The sequence below is a fragment of the Grus americana genome, chromosome 6 (genome assembly GCF_028858705.1).
Source record: "Grus americana isolate bGruAme1 chromosome 6, bGruAme1.mat, whole genome shotgun sequence".
NCBI classification, from domain to species: domain Eukaryota; kingdom Metazoa; phylum Chordata; class Aves; order Gruiformes; family Gruidae; genus Grus; species Grus americana.
Genome location: NC_072857.1, coordinates 37,378,215 through 37,403,816, shown reverse-complemented (window position 1 = coordinate 37,403,816; position 25,602 = coordinate 37,378,215). Strand labels below are relative to the sequence as shown.

Genomic DNA, 25,602 nt, shown 5'->3' with positions numbered 1-25,602 from the left:
CAAACAGTGAAAATGAGATACAGCAATTAATTCCCAGGAGACCGACGCTTGACACAAGCTGCAGTCAGCCTGTTCTGCCCAGCTGAGAGAATTATTCAATGGGAATTGTGCCTAGTGGGTTTTCAGATAGACCCTTTCAGAATACACAGATTTTTAAAGTTATAATAAAAGGATTTCTTTTTTAGGTGGTATGAATTATTTTCAAAATTCTGGTCATAGAGTACAATACAAAAATCAAGTACGAAATTATCTTTTAACCAGTACTGCCACTTAGAAAACCTTCAGTCACCCAAGGCAACAACAATAAAGCATCTGAGCATGAGAGATTTTATAAATTCACACTGACTATCAGAAACTGGCATCCAATCTCTTCAATTTACCTTGAATACATGAACAAAAAACATTCTGCATGCTTTTTTTTTTCCTGCTACTGAGTTCAAGGTTGATCACAGAATACATGCGAACATTGCTTGTCTAAATGCAAAAGACATCAGCATAGGTAACTTATGTCAGCCATGACATATCAGTGATTCAGCTGAGCAAGGCGCAGTGAATCTTAGATGCACTTAGACTAGGTTTTAGATTAATTCCCAGTCACAAAACTAGATGCTGAAAACAGATGATGGTTTTTCAATTATTTCAATTCAAGTATGATGAAATCCTAAACAAACTGCTTGTTAAATGAACTCAGCATAACCTCTGCATCTGATTTCATACCAATCACTTTGAGAAATTTTTTCTTTAAGGACAGATCCACTACCAGGGCTTAAACAATTTTAAAACAAAACAAAACAAAAAACCCTCCACAAAACCAAAACAAAACCCTAAGAAATCTGTTTTAACTGATCTTTCTTATAAATTGCACCTCTCAACAGGCAGATCTCAGTTTCTGATTCAGGGCTTTTTCCTGAGCATAGAAGGGCCAATTTCAAAGCCCCAGCAGATTTTGCCAAGCCTCCTCCTATTGATTTCCATGTGGTTTGGAAGAGACCCTTATGTGACTTGTCATTAAGATGTGCTGTCCACGAACAGGGTATTTATATCTTCAGCACAATGTAATTTTACCTGCACCTATTGAACGCTCGCTGACTACAGGAACTGTAACGCCAACCGTTGCTCACTGAAGACATACCTCTCGCAGTATTTTTAAAATGTCTTATCTAACTAGATGGAACTGAATATCCATTTCGCCTCACCCAGGCCCCAGGGAAACAATCTGTGCTTAAATATGTATGAAGTGTTTTGCAGAACTGGGGTCTTTCAGGTAAAATTGAGCCTCTCTAAAGAAGGGAATTACCAAGCAGCACATCTCCCTGCTACAGTTCAAAATAAGTTCAACGAAGCAAAAGACCTTGGGAATCAAATTTCCAACAAATATTCTAAATTACTCATTGACTTTAATTCATTCCAAAGCAGGGTCCAGCCACTGTACCGAAAAAAGCAGAGTGCCTGTAGGGGAAGATACCACAAGGCATGATTTTGATTTGATCACAATGTACAAGTGCTCAGCAGAACTTATCCCGGGGCAGGCTTGCAAGACTTGCCTTACCTCAGGACAGAGTACGGCCTTTCTCTGGCCTTTGGTGTACGTGTTTCCATCTACTGTGAAAGTGTTCTGGTGGGGAGGAAGCACCGTAGGTACCAGTGGCTGTATACTTACCTTTTATACACACAGCTGTAACTTTTTTGTAATATACGCACACAAAACATTTGCAGACACAAGGATACTTTGAACACTCTTCATCTCGTTTTACCTAAAGGTAGTGGTCCAGGCTGATCTTTGTGCTGGGCTTCTTTTTCCTGTTCGCCTTTCAGGACTGCTACAGCTTCAGCTGTTACTACTTCTACTATCCTTGCAGACACTTCTTCTGTGGCAGCAGCAAAGTTAGAAAAAACAAAGAAAAGTATACTAATGAGAACGATGTTTTAAAATTATGAAGATTAGCTTAATAAAAAATGGAGGCTGACAATCCATTTTTAGAAGGTAATCTTTTTTTCTGAAATACAACCAAATCATTAAAAATAAAATAGAAGGACCAGATATTCCAAAGATCTCAGTGGAAAATGCTGAGTATTTAGAAAAAAAAGGGCCCCAAGCCTTTACAGTAAGATGCACAAAGCATCATTATTAACTGCTCGCTCTTAGTTCTGTTAGGGACAATGCACAGCAACTGCAAAATTTTAAGATAATCATTTATTAAATGTCTAGAAATTTTTTTTGCAGGTACTGTTTTGCAAACGGGTAGAATGGCCAGCTGAGTAATGGGATTTCTTGACATTTAATATATGGAGTTAGCTGCATTCTTACATCTACTTTGGATGATAATTCCTCCTCATCAGCACACAGTTAGTATGCATCAAAGGCATTTCCCAGACAGACATCTAAGGATATGCATATGAGAGACTTGAAACAGAAGGGCCAAATACCATTTCCGTATGACTAAAACGTATACTTTGGCCTCCTCACCCCTTTTAAGACTGCAACACAAAGCTTTATTTAAACAGTAGATCTGAATACCGTGCAGAGGGATGGCAGAGGATGACATTTGTTTGGTGGGATGAGCTGTCAGGCCCTGATCTCAGACACAGGCTCAGCTCCCGGCCGCTCGCTCTCGCCGTGTTTGGCACAGGGAAGGGGGACACGTGCGGAGCTGGCTGAGGCACAGCATGCTTGACAGCTGAGCGTCCTGGGACCCGTGCTTCGCTCTTCCCCACCATCTCAATGTCGGAGAGGGGCTGAGGAACCGGGTGCTCTGGTGATCAGAGGATGGCAGTGGGACCACACGGAGTAAGTACTTCCAAAACTGAGAAATTATATCTCATCTTGGCTCTAGACCCACTCGAAGGTGCAGTGAAATGCCATCAGGCACACAACTGCATGTGGAAGTAACCAGAGAGGCTTCCTGCCCTAAGGGCACTTCAGGCACCTTTGATCGAGCAAACCAAGGCCTTAAGGGTTGGTCCAGCAGAACCATCTACAAAGGAATTTGGAGAGAAAGGTTCTGTTTTCTCAGCTGTGTATTAGCCCACTCTCCCTTACTCATTAATCAACATATTCCTTCCTCTCATAGCCAAGCTCAGTGGAAATAAACCCGTTCACTCTCCAGCTACTTCTGAGTGCTGGCTGAGAGTTGTTTCAGATGCAGGGCCTGGGGACCCGACATGGAGCCAAGCCCTAGGGAGGCAACAAGCTGCACGGCCGTGGGCCCACCAGCTCCACAGCTGGGCACGCACCTGAGAACAGAGCAAGAATATCAGTGCTGCTCCACCCCTCGCATGTAGACAGAGGTTTGTTACAGCAGACGGCAATACACCCTGCTCCTGCCAGGAGACATTGGCAGAGCCCCCATTAATCACCATCCCAAGGGCAGGAATAAAAGCTCTCTGCTCGCCCATTACCGTGTCCTTCAGGCAAGGACTGCCTGGGAAGGAGAAGTATTTTTAAATCAATGCCCTACATGTAACTTTACAGCGACCACCCTAACAAGGGATGCTGTCCATTAGATTAATAATGATGATTTCTTCTCACTGTTAGTACTCTTATGGAATTCCTTTGTACTTTTAATGTAAAGTTATTCCTCTTCATTTGTCCTTTAGAAAAGCTGATTTCTTCCTCCCAAAAGGCACAGATGTGAGTTACTTTCACAGTCATGTCTGTCTAAAACCAAAGCGCTACGTTAATCTCTCTTTTGCAGAAACTATGTAATGAGAGATTAAAAAATCCCACCCACTGGCAAAGAACATTTATAATTGTTGGTATTTATATCTTACAATTCACTTCCCTCCTGACTGGTCGCCAGGAGGGCGGTGACTGCAGTAGTTTTATTGGCTGCAGCCAATAGCAAGAGTGGATGGATGAGTATGTCAGAACTACCACCAAGCAATGACAAAAATAAGCTGATTTAAAAAACTGTTAGCCCAAGAATACATGAGTATAAACTTGCCAAGGATAAATTCAGACTAGAAATCTGAAGACTGAAGTTCTGGCAGTCTTCCACATAGCAGGAAACAACTCAACTGGTTTTGAGACGGAGCTTGATACATTTACAAAATGGACTACTTATGATATAGATGCCTGTATTAGCAGGACACTGCGTATGGCAGCTCTAGTTCTCTGTCCCTCTATTCAACAACACGCCCCTAGAATGAGACGAAACTACACTTGGTTGTTAAGCAGATCGAATCGAGCACCATAACCCCATAAATCAAGTCATGCATGAGGCTAGTCCTATGGACCAAAGAATGGGGATATTGATTTAAAGCCCATCAGTCTTCCCAGCTGCCTTCCCTGCACCTCATTTTGGGTTTTTTCAAATTTCTCCTGCTTCCACGCCTGTTGGATGCTGGGGGTGCTTCTCAGCACCTCTTGGTTCCTTCCTCTTGTGAGAAACATGGCAGAGGTACCTCCCAGACTGTCACGTGGTGTTGCCGTTGCAGAGCAGTGGACTGGACACAAACAGTCCCTCGGAATCATTACAGGTCCTGACCACTCCCTGTGTTGTGAGGCACATGCAGGCTGCAAAGCATAAGTGACGCCGGAGAAAACTGGGAGACAAACCTGTGCCTTGGCCCATCCTCTTCGTGCTGCAGCACCTTGCATGGGTGGGACGCGCGGGTAGGAAACAAACTGCTCTTCCATAAAGTGTCCTTTGATACTCGCTATATCCCTGTTCAGATTCTGCTCTTTCAGAACGGGAAATATTCTCCACATGAAATTTTAAGAAAAAGCTCCAATTAATTTTTCAGATATAGAATATGCAAATGTATACCACATTTAGTACCCTGGAGCATATCCAAAGGAAACCCACTCGGTCACCTGCTCTCCATCACTCAAGCTACTGCAAGCCTCCTCCCAGCAAGGTAACACAAATCCCTATTCAAAATAGCCTCCTTTATTACAGAATTTATACTTGCTTGCACCTGGTTCTGGCATGCAAATGGGCTCTCCAAGGCTGGAAGACAGTTCCTGCCTTCTTGGCTCTCTTCCTGATTTAATCTGCTTGGGACAAAGATTATCTTCCACAGAGAGATATGCCTAGGGGTGAAAGGTGGCCTCCCAAAAGTTGGAAATTTCAATTTCAAGCTATGCAAAATGAGTAAATAAAAATACAAATGGCCTCTGGGTTTTGGATTTGGGTTTTTGTTTGGTTGGGCTTTTTTAATCAAGAAAGACTCACTTCTGAACACTCTGTTGATGGATATTTTGGGTGACACAGGAGGCACAGACAGTTCGCCAGAAGAGCAGTGCTTTTGCTATACATGACTGCTGCGAAAGGACAGACATTTTTGTACTAATGGACACTATAAATAGCAGATCCAATGGGTAAGTCAAATCCTCACAGGGCAGCTATTGAGACTCTTCATAGTTTCCTTATGGTTCAGTTAAAGTTCAAGGAAGCCTAATGATAAAGAAGAAGAAAAAGGAGAGTTAACCAGCCTGGATGCCAGGCAAATTCTTCACAGCCTAAAAGCTCTGGGTTCATTAGAGATAGTTTTGCTTGTAGAGATTTATTTTCCCTCTCTTTAAGCACACGGACATTCTCTGACTCTACTTTGTGCCACAAAAATGGCACTAAGAAACGACAAGTAACACCAAATATATGTTTCTTAAAGGCAACAGCAATCTTAGCTTCACATGAGACTCCAGCACAATGAAGAACGGCAACGTGGCTTTCCTTTGCATTTTGTGGAGAGTAAAATGCTGTTCCTTTTTACCAAGATGTCAGCTGCTCATGATACAGGACACAGACTGAGTCTCCCAGTCCGATTTCAGGGAATGCAGTACCCAAAAATACAGGCGGTCCTTGAATGTGATGTCCCATAATGGAGAGGAGACACTGTGAAAGATCCTCAGCACGAGCTTACAAAAGCCCCCTGACAACAAGCAGGCTGAGCCAAGAGGCCAGGAGCTAACACAGAAGGATGAGGATTCTACTGCTCCCTTAAAGGTTGTCACTTCAGACCAAGCTCCAATGGGGCCGTCACGTCAAGTCTGCCCAGTTGCTACTAGTGCCATGGCTGCTCTCTGGCAGGAACAGGACTGTCCTGCTGAGAGGGCAGCCGTCTGAATTGGGCACTACACTAATTTAAACCAAAATTAAAACTCAAACCAGTAAGTACTCACTGCTCCCGGTCTCGGAAGCCAGCCCAATTCTTCTACAAAGTATGACAAACCCCAGTCTCCAGCATGCCAAATCGGGACATCTGGAGTCTCCATGCCCCACACATAACTCAGGGGCACAAACAGGAGATGCTGAACCAGCTGCTGATGGTATGGGGAGCCACAGTCTGTCTTTGCTGGATTTAGGTGGCCTCCTGCCTCCAAAAGCTGCTGCCCTGCTCATAAGCATACCCAAGGGCACAACAGCTGCCCAATCCCCACCCCAGCTTGCTCTGGCATCAACATTTAAACAGCAGTAGGTGTCATCTGGACACCTGAGACAGACCCCTTCACTGATGGATACTCACCCAGGAGCCATTAAGCAAGGTTACATGCCAGAGCATGGCTACAGCTGAGCCAAATATCTGGGATCAGACCCTGTGGAAGGTCAAGGTGTTGTGCCAAAGCCCTCCTTCATTTCTTATTGATGCTGCTGCAGTTGTCAATGGACTGCAGATGTCTCCACTGGCACCTAAATCCATTACCTACAGTACTTCGATTTCCTAGGAAACCTTTCCAGTCCATTAAGTTTTTTAGCAGACAGGTTTACCAGCCCCAGAGACAGATGTAGAGATGATGGCAAGAGTCTTTAAAAAAAGATGTCTGAGCTTTCACCAAATATTTCCAGAAAATTGTTAGAAATAATTGGCAACTATAAAGGCAAGAGAAAAAATTAGATCTGTGACACATCTCTGCAGCGGCATGTGGTGTCTGCTCCCTTTGTGCCCTTTTTCATGGTTTTTCTTCAGCCTCAGGCACTTTTTCTCTTTCTCTTCCAACCTACCATAACCTCAGGCTCAATCCGTTGAGGAGCTGTGTTTGCTATGAACACCACTTCCTAGCTGAAACTGCTCAGGCTCAGGTATTTGCCTCCAACAGCCTTCATCCAGCAGTACCTTTTATCTTCTTCTCTTTCCCTCTTACCCCTCGATGCAACACTGCATTATTATTCTGAGGATTGTTTTTGACAGCAGAAACTTCCTATGGGCAGGGCTTACAGCATCTTCCTGCCTCACAGAGATGTGCCCCGGCGCTGCCGCAGGGATCCTGCTGGCAGAGGAGCCGGGGCTGGTACGGCTCTCCCTGGGGAAGGGCTGGCTCGTCAGCTCACATAACAACGTCTGTGATTTCTCAGGCCAGAGTTGCCCCAGTCAGACCAGAGTTTGTCTCCCCAGCTCTTCTCCTTCCCCAACTGCAGCCGCCTGTGTTTCATTACTGCTGTTCAGCAGTTTGCTCAGCCCACCTATCACTTCTTCCCACCTGAGCACCCATTTCACACAGACAGGGAGAGCTCCTCCTGAAAAAGCAATTCGTGTCCCCACAATTTCTCAGGGACACTCTTCCCAGACTGGAGCAGCATCACTCCCCTCTCTTTCCAGCCGATACCACTGGCAGTGGATTTGCCGTAGCCATGCAAGATGCCATCTGGTCTCTGCAAAGCAGAACTTGTTTAAGGCATAAACAAAGTTTAACGTGCTGGAACTGCATGGCACAACAAATGCTCCAGGAGAAAACCAAAGGAAAGCGATGATAGGAAGGAGGTACAGAGAGGAGGAGACTGAAAATTGTGTCAAAACTTCACATGCATTCACAATGTCACCCCTCAGACGCCTACCAAGAAAATTAACAGTGAGCTCGGCTAAAGCAAAGGGTGATTAACACTCCTGGAGCACTGAGGCTAAAACAGGGATAAAGAAAGATGCAAACAGATGGAAAGGATAAAATAATATGTTTCATTAATTTTGCTGCATTTTAGGGAAGAAACACAGGCAGAGAACAGCAAAAGGCTTAGCTACATGTGTGCTTGCAAAATAGGGAAAACAAAGCAATTTCAGTCAAAATGTCCCTGTCAAAATCCTCAGTGGGGTGCAGAGCAGTTTCCAAGGCAACCAGCACTAATTGTTGGCACAGTGGAATCAAGTCAACAACAAAAGCACAGAGCAACCTGCGCTGCTTAGTGAGGCAAAATACCCCAAAGATATTCCTGCAGAAAGGAAAGATACAAAGCGGCTATTTGCTATCTTTAACAATTTGAAAAGCAAACAGGACCTATGGATTCCCCCCCCCCCACCCCGGGTACTGTAATTCCAGGTGCAGCAGAACTATAAACCAAATAGCTATTCGATTTGTTTAGAGGCATTAGCCAGTCCCCTAAGGACAGGTCCTGAATTCACACCCAGCTCTACTGGAAGATGGTGGGCTCTTGTTTGAGTCAAGACTGCTGAAACACCGGGGAAAAGATGACCTGGGCTTCACCCACTGATATTTCTGATGGAAAAAAACAAAGACACATCTTGGACTTCTATCACTGGAATCGTGACAACTCTAGGTACTGCCTTTTACACTTGGATTAAAAGAGAAATGCACAGCAGCAATCAAAGCAGTATGAGTAAATTATATAAAACCCAAATAATGCCAACAGATTAGTGCTTGCAATTGAAGAAAAAAGCAGTAACATAGCTTTACAGAATTCAAATATTTGCTCTCAAATGGCTTTTGTGAATGTAAATATTTTGCTGTAAGTACGTCCTTGATCTAGATGTTGGCAATATCAACAGTAATTGGCAGGAGGTATGAAGGCAAATAATGGGAACATCAGCTTTTAAATTAAATGAAACCACAACACAACTGACAAGTATCATTTCCCTAATAAACTCATTGACTTTAAGCTATCATAGCATCGACGAGGATAGTGACAGATTAATTCAGTCACCAGGATTTACCAGCTAACCAACTGAACAGGTCAGAAAAGGCTTGTATTTTGGGAAAGAAAGAGCTTTGATTGTTCAAATGCTTTGAAACTCAAAGGTATAAACACTCAGACTACCTTTGGGGAAAGACGTATTGCAGTGACTATGTGAAAACAGCATGTACAGAGGAGCTACAGCTGGATACCCAGCACAGCAGCTTCAGGCCCTGGTGCGCCCCACAGCAAACAGCTAATGCCTCTATATTTTGGGGTACTTCAGGTACTCAACAGCCCCTCCTGCCTTCTCCTTAAACTCAAGATTGTAAATCTGACTTGCCATCATCCAGCTCCTTAACATATCTGCTTTACAACAGAGTAAATCTGGTGCAAAATCAGTGTCCTGGCTAGAGCTGAGCTGTGCTGGACCGGTCATGCTCTGGTACAGATGAACAGGAGGCTGCAGGGCAGTTTGGCTGTGCACCCCTGGCTGCTCCACAGCATCAGGGGCAGCAGCAACCCAGAGCTCGGGCTGCCTGTCCTTGGAACACTCCCACACCTTCTGTGTGTACTTCACCTCCACTGCCTGACTGCATTTTCCTGATCACCTTCTACAGCGAGAGAATTGGACAGATAGTCCAAATCTCCAAGTAGCAAAATCCAAAGTGAATTCATGCTAGGAGTTAGGAGCAATTCAGAAAGCTCCAGTGAGCCTCCTCCTCCGCTCCCCAACAGCCCTGTGCCTCTACCCTGCTGTCTAGCAGTTGTAAAACAGAACACCAAGGGATCCGTCCCCACACACCCCTCACCCCCTTGAAATATCACAGTCTGTTAAAAAGGAGTCATACCAATGTCAGTACAATAAAGCAATGCTTTTAAAATGAGCCCTCATTACTGCAAATTCTTGCTCCGTGTGCATCCCCTGAGTCCTATCTTCTTAAGTCTACTGCCTGGAACAAAATATTTACTACTGTCAGCATTTCCCCAGCCAAGTCAGAGGTGGGAAAAGCTAATCAGGTCCGTTTTGTCTGATGCATTGGCAACACAATTTAAAGCTAACATGCAATATTGAAGCAAACACCACCAGACCCTCAGCCAGGGCAACACAGGCAGGTCCCACTGCCTTTCCCAGGACTTGCTGTCAGCTAAAAGCATCACTTGCACATACAAAGCAGCTATAGCTATCTTTCATTAAACATGAACTCCTTAGGACTCATGCGGTAGAAACCACTTCAAAACAAAGAAACGGATATTTAATCCTTTGAGTGTCAGTAAATACACGTAACACGTAACTCACTCTAAAAATCAATATTTGTTTTGAATTTCAGTACAAGTTAAGATTTTAAACAAATAGGCTTTTAAGAACTAATTCACTTTTAATATAAATGGGAGAATAGCCCATAGAAGTCAGTGGAGCTTCAGCCACCTACAGCAGGAGGTGACATGTCCCTTAAAGTTCATTTTTAGCTCCTTTTGAGCTGATTTTAAACACTTCTGTAAAAAGATCACAGGAAGCACCGTAAAAAGAATTCAAAGTATGCTACACAAACTGCTGAATTTAAGTTTAAAATTAACATTAACCTGTGCATGCATCATGTGGGATTTCTAGTTGTGCCTGGTCAGAAGGACTGAAGATCATTCTGTCAATGCAACAGAATTTTTGTTCATCCCATCAGGGGATATGGCGACACATAAAACGCAGCAATACCATGCCCTGCTCACCCTTGGGCTCACGCTGCCAGTCCAATCCTGCTTAACCAGCTAGCTCTGCAATGCAGCAGCAGCTGCATGGCTGATCTCTTCCCAGCTCTGCTTCCCAGCCTAGCCCTGTGCCTCTTCCAAGACAGACGTCTGCCTTCTGCTGACCATGAGGAACGGTGTTGCGTACTTACAAACGTGTGAGCATTCCCACACACAGGCAGAGTGGGACAGGTCCCACGTCACATACAAATTAACCCAGTCCTGCAGAGGTCATGACGTGGATGGGTTTTCAGAGCAGTTCTCAGCCCTGCTCAGCAGTTCTGCCATCTCTCCCCTCCTCTTGTGGCACTGCCCCAGTGGAAGGGAGCCTTGTCTCCGCTGGGTCACCGTCTCTGACCGAAACTCATACCTGGCTGCTCACACAGCCTGTTCGCGTCCACTGCCTGCCCACCCTTGGAGACTACTGGCTCATACCTCTAAGTGTGCAAAGTGATTAGGAAAGAGAAACACACACCTACTCTTGCAGAAGAAAGGTGCAAGAGATAAACATAAAAGCCCTCAGTGCACCTTCTGAACTACCTCTTACACTTTTTCTGACACACCTGTCTTCTCTGGGCACTTACACACCTGCAAGCTTTTGCAGCCACAGTGATGGGGACATCTGGGTGCTGTGGGGAGAGCTGAGACCAGGGTTTGGGTCACAGCAGCCACAGGGAGGGGTCTGCATCCAAAGGCTCTCAAGTGTACAGAAAATGAGAAGTGGCTGTGGAAATTCAAGGTCACAGAGGAGCTACACTGGATGGCTGGGATAAAGCTGGGAGTACACAGAGAGAACAAGAAAAAAAAAAAGCCAGAGGCAACGTGAGAAAAGAGAAGAAAAGAAGGAAAAGCTGACAGAGCAATTGTTTAGAATGACAATATAGTCTTAAATAGAGAGAAAGGATGACAGTGAAAGGAAAGAGAAAGCAACTCATGACAGGACCAGCTAAGGATTAGCTCCCTTTGCAGCTCACCAACGCCCTGCGCAGGCTGCGTTACCCTGGATTTGGCACATGACCTGGCTTTGGGGTAAAAAGTAATAGTCACAGCTGAAGCCTTTTTCTTCTCTAATATGTGGTGCAAGACTATGGATGAAAACAGTTTGGGTACGTCAGCAAGACTGCCACATCTACGCAGCACTGGCAGCTGATACTTCTGCTCTTCTTTATTACTGTACATCTCGCCAGATGCACGGGCTGCATGGACGGAGGACCAGACTGTAAATTAGTTTTATCATAACTGCCATAGGCTATATGGGTTGCTGTACCAAACTGATCATATATCACTATGAATTAGTCTCAAGGAAAGAAATAGGAACAAAAAAGTGGAAAACCTTGGGTTTATTTTCCCCTCCCAAAGTATAAAGTGCCTCCAAGTGAAACTGATTTCCATGAAGTATTCAATCTACTCAGTCCTGAGTGAAAATGACTCTCTGGGAAGCAGCTAACAGGTTTTCCTGCCTTGGAGATAATGGTATCTCTCAGTTATTTTTCCATATACTGCATGCAATTAAAGTATTCAAGTTTTGACCAGGTATTTTCCACACATAGGAGAATGGCTCACTCACATGATCTAGCGTACACATCTGGGGTGCGCTGAGGTTCCTGCACTTTTTGTATGTCTTGAGGAGTGCCTCAGTAATAACAACCCCCCCCTCCCCAAAACCCAACTAAGACTGCATTTCTAAACCATCACCTCAGAATGGGTTTTCCAAGCACCACTGACTTTCTCTGCAGTCGGTCTGCGAAACAGCACAGGAAAACGTAAATGTTTTGTTCAGCACCTCCCAAGTCAAAATGACACTGTCAAAACCAGCACGTAGCCCTCTCTCTTTGAGTCCTGCCTTTGATTTTCCAGATGGTGGTACAGACAGACACTGGATCATCAGTGCTCATCTGCCAGCTAATGCCAGCCGCTTGATGCTGCTTTCCATCCCTTCAGCTGGCAAAGGCAAGCAAACCTGTATTAATGATAAGGATTTAAAGTGAGCAGTTAATCTACCAGTAGCGACTCCATGAAATAGAAAAACCCAAACCAAACATCAGTACATGTTAGGATTTGCTGTCCTTACACTCAGGATATGAATATAGCATGCAAATAGATGATTTCTTTCTGTATATTGTAACCTCACAGACTAAAACAGCAGAGAAGACAAAGAGAGGGGTTTTATCCCTGGCTTTCTTCTAATCTTCGAGTTCCTCGCTCAAATTAAAACTCAGATTGCCTTAGCATTCCAATTTTAATACAGAGTAGCTCATCGGGGTTAGAGAGAGAGAGATATATATGCACTAATTTATTGGTTTGATTATCTCACACGCTTATTTTTCACTGTAGATATGCCCCAAAGTATTATTTCCTTTCCATTTCCACGAGAGCCATGCCTCAGTGAGGACAGCAGAGCGAGGTCCCCATTGCAAAGTGCTCCCAGTCTCCTCACCTACCCTGTCTCTCTTAACCTTGAGAAGCAAATGCTTAGAGGAAAAGGGAAAAAAGAAATAATCCCACTTTCCTTTGTCAGACAGCCTGGCTGTGGCTCAGAGCTGTTACAGAGAGGCAGTGCACTCCTGAATGCTAAATAAGCTCCCAGGCTACATACTTTCTCTCAGCAGAGCTTAAAAAGAGATCTCACTCCGCGCAGGGACGTGTTGGCATGGCAACACAGAAAAAAGAAATCAGCAATGCCTGGCACTCCTCGCAGGAGCAGCAGACAGTTTGTGCGACTCTCATTTTTGTAAGTGATCTGATGGCACCTACCTCCTCTCTGCCCAAGGTTAACCCCGTGCCCGGCAGCATGTGGAAGGGCAGACGTCCAGCCCGCGTGCTGGAAGAACCTGCCTCCATCACCTGGGGACGGCGGGGAGCTGTGCCTTGCGCTGGGATAACCTGTGGTCAGCCAGAGCTGGGAAGCGCACCAAGCCACACGCATCAGCTTCCGTAATGGGGAAAGGGGAGGGAGGGATTTGCAAAGCGTGGGGGTGAGTCAGTTTATGACCGCGGGTCCAGACTCTGGTGCTCCACAGCATGTGAGACCCTGAGAGCTGATAATTGCCTGTGCACAGGGTGAGGGGCCACGAAATGAGGTGGGCAATGCCCACCAGCACATGCCAGGCTGTCACCTAAGAACCTGATGCTTCCCTTTCAAGGTGACTTTGGAGAAGAGGTTGGCATTTCAGCTCTGCCTGAAACGAGAGCAGCTGTGTGTCTGCAAAACAAGGCTCTGTTTTTTGGTAATGAACCTTCCTCCAAATCTTCCTGCCCTCGGATCAAAACTGGAATGGAAAATTATATGCTGGCACAGTCCCCAGCGATACCACTTCGCAGCTGCAATCGCAAAGACCTCTGCTCACTGCCAAATATCGCCCAGTACTCCTGCATGCCCTTCCTGCTGCCATCCTGGGGATGGAGAGCATGATGGCTTCCCTTTAGATGTGACAGGGAAGAGCCATGGAAGCACTCCACCTCCACCTTTCTGCAAGGGGCAGAGCTGAGCCGAGGGCAGGAGCTGGCAGAGGGGCAGCATGTAGCCCGGCACAAGGGCTGAGCCGCCTGCCCATGTGCTGCAGCCCTCCTGTGGGACCTGTGTGCCCTTTCTCCTGGCTTTTACAAGCCTTACCTACTTTACGTAATTCATATATGCACAAGCTGTCTCCTGCCACATGCTGAAAAGGACTCCAGCATAACAGGCCATGATTTAGAATGTGGCCTCTGGACACAGCTCAGCTCATGCTAGCGCTGGAGGGTCAAAATCCTGCCCATGGAAACAGCAAAGTCTGCATTTACAGCCCCCACCAGGGCAGGCAGCCAATCATGGATGCTGGGGAGGAAGGGCAGAGGAGAAAAGACAATGGGCAAATTTTTGTCCACAAAATGGAAGACAGCAAAAATTTAACTCCAGGATGCATTCCATATTTGACGGGATATTCATCCTGCAGCAGCAATAGCTATCCCGGCTACAGCAGCCCTCCAAGAATGGCTGCAGATGTTTTCAAAAGGCAACTTCGATAAACAGCACTCATGGCGCACAGTCTGAATTACTGGTGTGGTTGGAACAACATGTTATGAAATAGATTTCCTCCATATCCCGGCCTTGTTGCTCCTTGTTGCATCTCCGAGGTTATTATCGATTACGTTTTCTGAGAACACTGACGGCACCAAGTGAGCGCTGGTTGCCAGGCCAACACACTCACAGGCGTTTTGCTCTTACTCCTTAAGGAAGCACAGCTGCTTATGCAATTCCCTCTTATGATGCTTGTACCATAACAAGAAAACACCAAAGTGAATGAAAACACCAACAGGGAGCCCAAAGAAAATAGTTGGTTGATGCCTTCTCTTGGCCAGATTCAATGCTGACGTGGCATGATGGAGCAGTTGACTCTAACAGTGTTACTGTACCTGGTTTGAGATACAGTTTTCAGAAGTGAACCTGAACCACACACTGACATTATCAGAAGAGCTTTAGGGATAAGAGAGACCGATGGCGGAACTTCCCAAAGTGTCTGACTCCCAGCCATAGGAGTCAATGGCACCTGCACACTGGCTTATCTCACCCCGCTCCCTTTCAGGCAACAATTTTTCCCTGCTTGCACTGCCCAAAACTGTGCCAGACCTTCCAGCTCCTCCCAATACATTTCAGTCACAGACTGACTGATTTCTGAAGTCCCAACAGGAGGTGGGAGGGCAGAGCCAGCCCCTCAGAGAGGTTATGGTTGGACAAAATGGGATGTATTACTGGATTTAGTGACTGATAGCGCCAGCCACAGAAAAAGCTGCAGAGACTATTCTCTGCAGCAGTTATTGAGTATTTAAAGTCAGTGAGAAGATAGCTGTGTTGGGAACACATGGGAAAAGATGGAATTTCTGTGGATTCATTCTTGGTCCTCTGCATAGAAGAGCTGAGAAGGATCTCTACAGCAAGCTTAACAGAGAATGGTAAAAACCCCATTTTTCTACAAGTGCCCCAAAGACAGCTTGCTGCCTCCACCTATGTCGTCTTCAGCAACATAATTTGAACATGTCTAAAAATATTCCAATATTGTGTCCCAGAAAATGACACTTGTATTACTCTTAACACAGAGAAGAAAAGTTTCAGAAGTCTGGTATGTTTGCCTGTATCTAAACTGGCAAAGATGATGGGGCACAGTAATTACTGTCACATTTCCTGGGCAAAGGGAGGGAGATCAAAATGCCTAATTAACAGCTTCTTTCCCATGGGAGCCATCAATGACATGGTAAGATGCATTCTTCCACCTTTGTGAAATAAACAACTGAAACAGGACAAACACAGCAATTACATTTATCTTTGAACGTCATTGATTTTGCATCCTCCTGTGCATTTTGTCCATGTTGCTCAAGACATGCTGCTTGCTGGAAATGCACATCTGATACAACGGCTGGGAGGCACCTTTGAGGAACAGGCATTCAGGGAGCTTGTGAGGGGCTCTGGTAACTCCAGGAGGGCTTGGGCAGCAGCAGGACAGCCAGTACAAACAGCCAAATGAAAGGAAAGCTCTGACAAAGCAGTCCTGTTGGAAAGAAAGACTAAAAAAGCCTCTGTACAAAGAAGGCCTGTTTGTATGTTTACTGGCAGTGCCATCTGCGTATTATCACTTGTATGGCGAGAGAGAGAGGAAGACACACAAAGGAAAAGAAGATAAAATGAGAAGTAACTAGAGGGGGGGAAAAACCATTAACACACCATGGGACCAAGTGATGACGTGGTGCAGTTTCAGCCTGGAGAGGCTGCCGTGACCCCTTGCACAGAGCTACAATCCCTGCGCCCGCACAGCTTGCCATCACAGCTCTGGTCCTGGCCCTCGTAGCCTGAGCACCCTGAGTCAGCAGAACTAAGCATCACGGTGATTTTCTAACAGTACAGTGGTGGCGAGGGCCAGGAACAAGATTCTCTTTACCTAAAGAGTGGCTACGACAAGGCAAGGCTAGGAAAGACAATGGGTACAGGCTGTTTCCTTGACACACTGCCAGGTGGCTGAAACCAGCACTATCCCTCTCTTCACCATGGCTTTTTTGCATAGCCAACCTAAAGGGACTCCGCACCTCTGCTCAAGTATTTACTGGCCATGACCAGGCAGTCATTCAGGCTGACATTCCCTGCAGCTTATTTAAATACGCTTACTTAAAGAGTAGCTGGTCACAGGAATAGATTTGTTGCAGATGCCCATTTAGTCTGACTGAACAAAGCCTAAAACAAATGGCTGAATTCGGATAAATTACATTCAGGGCTCTAACATGAATTGCCCCTTGCCACTTTTCTCCTCAGCTGTTCCCTGCAGATTGTGCTGTTCCTGCTGCCTGATTCCTCTCCTCTCTGGGGTCGTATCTGCCATCATGCAAAAGCTGTGTTGGCTCCGGATAAACGGATAAAACCGAACCTCTTTCTATTGTCCTTACCTTACCTTCAATTTTGCCTTCTTTTCCTGCTCTCCCTTTGCTCCCTCACAGCTTTCATCTCACCAGCTCTTGGCCCTTCACCTCTCCTCGTTCTCCCGCTGATGGGTCTGCTCCCCCACCCCTCAGCCCACTGCTGCCACTTCTTCATTCCTCTTCACTAGAGCTCCCCCCTCGTTCTGCTCCACTGACAGACTAACACGTACCAGTAGGGGGGTCCCCCCAGCCACCAAAAATCCCAGCCTCTCATTTATCTGTCATCAGCTCCCTCTCACCCACCTTTCCTACGATTCAAGGGCTCTGAAAAACAAGGCAGGAGCACTCAACCTGCAGTCGGTCCACTGTGCTGTGTCAGGAAGTCTGCTACAGTTTTCCGGCAGTCTCTTTGCATCTCACATGATTTGAGTACCCTGCCAATTAACAAAGGGCTCTGTTTGTCACTCTGGCAGGACGCGTTACTGTCCTTAACACTGACTGATATCAGGACAGAGCCACATCCTGAGCCTCTGGTAAGAGGATTTCAGGAAATGCTTTCCCTTCATCCGTCAAAAAAAGAATTCATGAAATAACTGTGTGAAAACCATAGCCAAACCCCCTCTGATTTTAGACCTGAATTTGGCATATAATGAAGAAAGCACTCAATCAGCTGAGTCACTGTACATAAAGACATATTGTAGAAGATGCTTCACAATGCATCTAACTGCTTTTACCCCTAATTATATAAATTTGACAGGTTAGTCATTATATTACTGAAAAGAAAAAGAAATGCATTTTAAGTGTAAAAAACCAAACCTTTGCAGCTTGATGTTCCTTGCAAGACAAATACGATGGATTGTGTTGAATTTCTGGTTCCCAGAGAACGCTGCAGCACATCTGTACTGCTCCTCAACGCTTCCTCCCAGTTAGTTGACCACTTTTCAGTAAGCAAAGGAAAGGCTGACACTCTTGTATCTCATTGTAAGTCAAACACATCCTGTGCTCTACCATGGGGTCCAATCCAAAGCTTTTCACATCAGCCCACTTCAGAGTGAGTTTCTGAAGATTACTCTATCACGCCTCCTTTGCAGCACACATCTCATGTGACGTGAAAATGTTTGGCTTGATAAGAGCTACAGATCTCATCCTCCCCTCTTAGTGCTTCCAAATCCTCACTAAAGATGCTGCGTGTGTGTGCAGGTGAGAAAGGACACGAACCGGCATGGATCAGGGAGAGCACACTGAAACTCGGTGGATCTCGGGCTGTGGGGTGCTGCAGACCACCCCAAAAGCAAGGTGTCTTCAGGAGCCCCTTGGGAGCAGCATGGGACTTGTGGCTGGCAGAGGCACAGGGCTGAGGACGGAGGGGGGCTGAGCTGGTCTGCCAGGGGCAGTCCAAGTCTAAATGCAAATATATATACACACAAATACATAATATTATATATACACAAATACATATAAAAAGGAATAGCTGCTTTACCACCCTTACTTATATCACATCCATAACAGCTTCCGACGCACTGTGCCAAAAAACCCAGCCTATTCTCTCTCACGTATCTGCTTGTGACTTCAGTGGACACCGGATCAGGCCCTGAGGCTGCCCTGTCCACAGCACCATGCACTCTCCCACGTTCCCATCGGTCCATTTGAAAGGAGGGCATTGATGTGTCTCCATAATGCAGCCATTACCAGCACGATACCGAGACAGATCAATCAAAGGCAACACAACAGCCAGATTCAGAGGCTTCCAAAATTGAGGTCAGACTCAATAACTCTTAGACAGACGCCAAGAGAGAGAGACACATATATACAGGAAGGCAAATTTTAACTGTGCAAACCTAAAAACGTCACTTGCAGTGATGGATTGGATGCGTTTTGGCAAGAACTGTTATTTCCTCCCCCATTACCACCCCTCGCCTCTGCACCAGTGTTAGCAGAAGGTGCCTTTGTCCCGGTGGCCTGACTCTAACCTTTCCCTTAACACACAGCCCTCAGATTTTACAGCACGAGCCCTGCAGATGGGTGCCCTGCTGCTTTGCTGTGCTCCGAAGGGACTATTGCACTGCTGCAGAATACCTTTCCCTACGGGAGGCCCATTTTGTGACTAACCCCCAGCTTCCAGGTCAGTCAGGTGCCAGAGAGCTTCCTTATGTGAAACGCTTCAAAATGTAACTGAGCTCTCATCAGCAGGGATGGGGCAACAGGCAGCTGCCTGGGAAATGCCCTGTCTATACTACTGCTCCGCTGTGGATGAGCTGGTTGTTGCAGTTGCTGGGGATTTATGGACTCCGACACAAATGCTGAAAAGCCAGAGGTTTTCCTAGGTTGTGGTGCTGGACTTGCACCAGGGAAAAGAAAAATCCCTGTAAATCCACTCAAACCCACAGTTTGGCTTAATTATCTCAGTCGACCTTGGCTTCCTGTGCATTTTCTCCTTAGCTGTTTGGAGTCAGTAAGCTAATGCAAATGATTAAATGATTCACATTATTGGTAATTGCATGTATCAGAGTGGCATTTTAAAACTCTACCTGATACAACACCCCACTGCAGTTAAAATTTTCAAGCAAACACAGCAAAGATGACTGAATTTGATGGCGAATGGAAATCCTGATTTCAAGATCAAACACCAAAAATCCACCTCTAAACTTTCTGCTTCACAACACATTAAGCACATCCAGCTAGTAAATACTAGCGTAAGATGGCAACGCACGCCCCGGTACCTTTCTATCACCACAGTAAGATGCCAACAGGTTTCTCCTTCAAAAAGAGAAAAATGATTAAAAATATATCTTAAGTATTCTAAGATGGTTTATGTTGCATTAATTAAATACTGGCTTAACCAGTGTGTGAGTGTGCAGTGCACAAGCTTCCAGAGAGCTAGAAATTCATGCATGAAGGGAAGCAGTTTTAGGGACTTTTCTGGTGTTCAAGGACAGAGAAAGATGCCACGAGATAAGCTATATTAAGACTCCCAAACAAAACCCGTATGTATCGACAGTAAATCTCCACACCAGAGATATTGCAATCTAAGCAGACAGTGAGAAAAAAGCAGGGGAGGAGGAAATGGGGCCACAACGTGGTGACTGAAGCAAACTTCACCCTGATCTAGGGCAGTCTTGTTCTTGGCAAGTGTATGTCCCCAGTCCCGCTGCCTCCTCTAGACTATACCGTCTCATTTTTACTTGTTCCGCTGTTTAACCCCTTGCCTCAAAAAGCAACACGAAAATACACTACTACGATGCCCACTGATGGGCAGCAGCAGTTCCCACCTCCTCTCACCCACTAGCTGCAAACTCTTCAAACATTCAAGTCTCTCTCGGACACTGACAACTGCACAGCTTGAGACAGCCTGAGAAGAGCATTTCTCTCTCCTCTTTCTAAGGAGAGGAAATTTCTCTTCATTCCCTAAAGTTATTCCCACTTCTCTATGTGTATGGGTGGGACTTGTCCAAGGTTGAGTGAAAAATCTGTGGCAAAGAAGAGAAACAGGCTCAGTCTTCCCACGGCCCACGCCAAGCCCTAAGAACTGCAGCATCTTACCTCTGTGATTCCTGTACATCTGCTCCTGCTTATTTGCTGGCTAAGCGTAGCACAAAGTTGGGTTACAGCAAAGAGACAAGACCTTGCTATCATATCCCCAAATTATCATCAACAGTGTGCTCACCTGAATGCTTACATAGGATTTCTTTTACCTTTGGCTTTCGAGTTTTGGTTATCCACCAGAAGAGACTCTTAAAATTTAAACCCATTTACTTTTAGCAGAGAGATCCATTTCCAGCACAATTGCTTATGAAATGACCGTAGGGTCCAAGAGCCTTAAAATTCTCCAGCTGCTGAGAAATTATGGATAGCATCTCCAAATGCTGTCAACAGCCAACAAAGATTGCTAGAAAGATCTCTTTAGCATGCATGGATGGATGCATTAAGGGCAGTTGTGTCTGTACAAGAAAAATTCCTCCTGCACTGTGCATTTGGGGTTTAAGGTGGGAACTATGCACAGAGAGAATTAGCATTTACTTCTAAAACAGGAAACGTGCTTTGCATATTTCATTTTGACACAGTCACACTTCCCCCCCCCCCCCAAATAAAAAGCTGAATCCTAAAATCCTAACTTAGTTTACAAATAGACAAAGCCCCAGTGAGTATCCAGTGAAATATGTCAGGGCAAGGGTGAAAAAATGCTGATGCTGAATTGTGGTATTCCCAGTCAGATTGAGCAACACATTATTCTGCAAATAGTTGGTGGTTTCAAGAAGGTGTTGTTACTTCTGAGCAACAGCAGCAGAACTCATCCTTCATGCACACACAAACGCATGCAAGAGCAACATGAGCTATCCGTGCACAACAGCTGAGTGGTTTTCTACTCCCTCCCAGTCCAGAGGAGCTGAGTGGCTGCTCTACACCAGCCTGTTCTCTCGTCTCCAGAGAGGTGACCCTGTCCCACCTACCAAGACACACTAAGGCACCATCCTGCCTTTCCTGAAGTCTTCTCGGAGCACTGCCCAGGATCCTGGGTAAGGATGCAAGCTGTGCAAACCCAGATGAAGACGCAGCCTTTGCTGTGAAGAGCTAGCGCCCTTCCAAGGCACACGCTCCTTCATGTCAGTTCCCCTGTGCCCCGGGGCACGCTTGGCTCCAGCTAGCATTTTCCCTTGGAGATCATCCTCCAGCGGTCTCTGCAGAGCCCCATGTTTCAGGGCAGGGCATCGAGGCGTGTTACCTGCGGTCTCCCTGTCCCCCGCTGACAGCTCTCCATTGATCCCGTTCTCTTTGGTCTGTGCGTACGTCCCCGGCTGCTCGTGGCTGCCCAGCCCTGGCTCCTCGTCCTCTTGGTAGGGAAATCCATTGGCGCTTCTGACCAGTCCGGCACCTGCGCCACCCTGTTCCTTAATTTCAGGTGAATGTGGGTGTGAAGAAGCCTCTGTTAGCTGACCTGAAGTCCAGTGCGGTGCCTTGGCTTCATCTTTCCTATCCTCCGCCATGGTTCCTTGCCTTCACCACTTGGCCTGTAACGACATTAGCAGGAGAGATCAGCTCCGAGCAGGTGACTATGCCCCTGGCCGGCAGGCAGCAACCGGGTGCAGCACAGGCACGTTACCAGCAGTGCTGCCAGGAAAACTCGTGTCCGGCAGATGAGAGAGGGTTTAAATGCAGAATTGTCTCTGCTTGTCTTTCCTGGGTGTAAGCAAACTGCTTTAAAATCAGAACAAACCACAAGCGGTAAAAATTATCAGTCAGGTCCTCTCTGACTCCACATGCCTTGCAATTATTAGCACCAGTTTCTTGAGGGCTGCCCTTTTGTTAACCTGATTTTAACTCATTAATTACAGTTAAATGTCGACCCACTTAATGAGAAGTGAATCGGTCGTCATAACGCAGTAACATCTTCCAGGGGTGCTAAAGGGAAGAATGCCACAACTGCTAAAGGAAAGCGAAGCTGCTATTGCAACGTTCATTGCAGTTGCAAAGAGCGGGTGCTGTTCGGGCTCAGAACCACAGGGCGATGCGTCCTCTGTGGCACGTGGATTCTGCTGCTAGCCATGACAGAAACCACGCCTGGGAACATTCACTGGGTTCCCGAACAGATGTGCTATTTGACCCTGTTTATATCCCCTCTTACTTGCTGTTTTGTGAAGATTCACACTCATTCCCTTTTGTCCAAAACAGCCCGTGAGGAACAGTTGTTTCCCACACAAGCATTTGCATTCTCTTATGACTATCAGTATTTATACATAAACAAACCTAATCATTATTTGTTGCTTCACATGTATTTCACTGCTGTTAATTAGCTCTCATTTGTCCAAGCCAGGAAAAGAACTCACTGCACAAGCCATAGGCTTTGACTATTCCTCACAGAAAAATGTAGTAGTAGCTCCTCAATCAGTAAGCCTAGGAAGACAACAAATCATAATTTGTGTTTTGATGATACGGTAACCTCTGGGTGGGGTGAAGAAAGGCTTGACCTGAACTAGCTACTTCAAAGTGAAAACCAGCAGGCCTTTTCCAAAAGCACTTGGCACCCTCTTTTTCCTGGGAGAAAAAGCACCACCACATCTAAAAGAAATCAGCTGAACAGAGTCAACCAGCCACGTATTGCAGAAGCTGAGCAGTCTAGAAAAAAGGGCACTAAACTGGATGGTGCATATATTCTGCAGACATTTAACAAAAACCAATCAGACAAACCAGAAAACCTCCCTAGTTTCCACAGAGTTAGGTCAGTTTGCAGAAAAACTCTAAACAAGAGAAAAAGCTATTGTTATTTGGCAGATAATAATTCACAATTGATAACTCGACCCCCTTCTGATTGGATATTACTGCTTAATAATAATGGCTTTCAGAGGTACTTCAAAAAAAATCACGATGAACCATGAAAATTAGATTTCTTTCATGATAAATACGTGACCCAAACTGTAGTTCCACCCCAAAAAGGACTAATAACTCTTTTGCTTCCTGGTGAAATCATAGTGTTTTGGGAGGTGCAGCTCTGTCTGCTCTCACCCTGACCCAGCGCCATTCCTTGGGGATAACTAATTGCATAAAGACTGCAGGAGCAGGTGAAACTTCAAGTCCAGTGTTTCCTCTGAGCAGCAGTGAAAATGGTGGGCTGAGCAGCATTATAAAACTCGGTGGCAATGAGACGTGCCTCAACCAACCACAGAAACTGTAAACATACTCCACATCCCTTTGGCTTCCCCTCCTCCTTTACCCTGACGGGAGACTCATCAGTGAGCCATTCGCCATACACAGCAAGAGCCTTAACGCAGCCATCTCAAATCATGCCAGAAGAGCTGGTGGGGTAATTACGGAGGAGAGAGCCCAAGCTGGGTAAAGACCATCTCCTGCATACCAAAGAGAGAACCTTCTGTCTCTAGGTCTGTTTACTGCGTGACACTAGAGAACATTTTCTGATCGGAGCCTTTCCAAGGGCTCTGAGGCCGTGGGACAAACATCTCCCTTTGTACAGAAATGAGCAGCACGCATCCAAAGACACGGATGTTTGGGGTCCGAGGACTGAACAGAACCTGTTCTGGGAAAAAAAGGAGACATTCTCATCTATGTCCCTTGAGGAAGTTCAGGAAAAAAAGAAAAAATAGAACCCCAAACTCAAGCTCACAGCTTTCCTCACCAATCCAGTGGGCTTTGAACCTGACAGCAAGCCCCAGGAACAGCATGAACCTGCCCATCAGCTTCAGCAGCTCAGCTCCTGGGTCATCCAGGAGAGGAGCCCAGAGCCTCTTGCAGGGAGACGGAAGGTTACACAAGACCTGAGCGTGGGGAACGTGGTTCTGAAAATCACTGGGATGAACGTAACAGTTATTATCCCAGCACCACAGTTTGGAGGCTATTATCCCTGAAGTGCCCTCCCCAGTTCCAGGCAGACGCTCCCTGTTTCACTTGAAGCTCTTGAGGAAGGATATTCACATCCTTACAATGGACTGTGCCACAGAAGTCCTCTGTGAAAGTAACAGAAGTGCTTTTATCTTTAAAAATAAATACAGTGGGCAGGCTTCAATGAGAGCTGTGTGTATCTGGAGGCAAAATTTGGCTCAGTATTTATAATAGATGGTTACAGAGTGAAACATGGATGAATTCATTCTTGACTCTCTGTTATTCATCAAGTGCTCTCAGAGTTTATAACGGTAGTAGAAACACAGCGAGTGAGTCACACAATGCATCTTTGTACTCAGCAATTTAGCAACAACTATCTGCTGTACGGCGTGATTCATCCACAGCTCAGGTTCAAATCCAGAATACACAGGTGTGCTTTTTACCATCAGGTTAGTTGTTTTTCTGTCATTTCGTTAGCATACCATGGAATTATATTAATCAGGTAATTCAAATATTGACACAGAAATACCAAGAGTGGACAAACATTATGGCAGAATTTAAATAGCATTAGGTATATAAAAAGAAGAAACCTGGAATAGTTTGGACAATCTAGGGAAATATAGTACTTCAGGGAAGCAAAAAGTTCGTCTTTCCACTATCATTTTCTTATTCTTTGCATAAACTGCAATGAAGGCTTTCAAAAAAATATCAGAAAAGAAGGCACAGCCAGCCCTTTAAAATGTCACGTTGCTTAGTTAAAAATTTATTTGGGTATTTATGAGCCTTTTTCCCTGCCCATTATAGCAGAACCTCAATGCCAGAGAATATATAGCAACAATCTTACTAGTATGTTCTCACTAGTGTTCTCACTGTTTTTCTTGTCCATCAGCTGAAGTTAGTGGCTCCACCAGGAGCTGCAGCAGCAAGAAGACACTTCACAGACCTTAAATTCATGTCCTTGTAACTCAGGCAGTGCACCAGGGATGGCATTATGGATCCAAACTGGACATCCTGCCTTCTAAACTAATAACTTGTAGCACAGATGATGGTAAAACCAAATCCCCCCATCCTGTTTAGCCATTTGGGAACTGTATACAGACAAAAAAATACTTAAATAACTTGGAATTAACACAGAGGGACAAACCTCGTGGGGAACATGTGGTCCAACTTTGCAGTTACCTCCTCCTTTCATAGGCACAGTACAAATGTCTCTTAACCCATATGCTCTTTTAAGTAATACCAGCTCCTGCTGGCATGGTTGGGTTGAACCAAGCCTGAGTGCTTTGAACTCAACACACAACAAATT

At 45.6% G+C, this 25,602-nt stretch overlaps 1 protein-coding gene across 50 annotated transcripts in view; it reads right to left on the bottom strand.

Moving 5' to 3' along the window:
- The window catches only part of MAP2 (microtubule associated protein 2), a 226,813-nt gene that overhangs the window by 47,863 nt on the left and 153,348 nt on the right, over positions 1–25,602 (bottom strand). For 42 of the 50 annotated variants that reach the window (XM_054829437.1, XM_054829431.1, XM_054829439.1 and 39 more), the window contains 2 exons: positions 21,688–21,973; positions 1,755–1,868 (listed from right to left, as the gene is read on the bottom strand). In XM_054829437.1, the coding sequence (XP_054685412.1) occupies positions 1,755–1,868; positions 21,688–21,949 (376 nt within the window). In that variant the 5' untranslated portion in view covers positions 21,950–21,973. Of the gene's footprint in view, positions 1–1,754; positions 1,869–17,783; positions 17,950–21,687; positions 21,974–25,602 lie in introns of those variants that run through there. The other 8 variants (XM_054829451.1, XM_054829453.1, XM_054829464.1 and 5 more) reach the window with 3 other exon arrangements.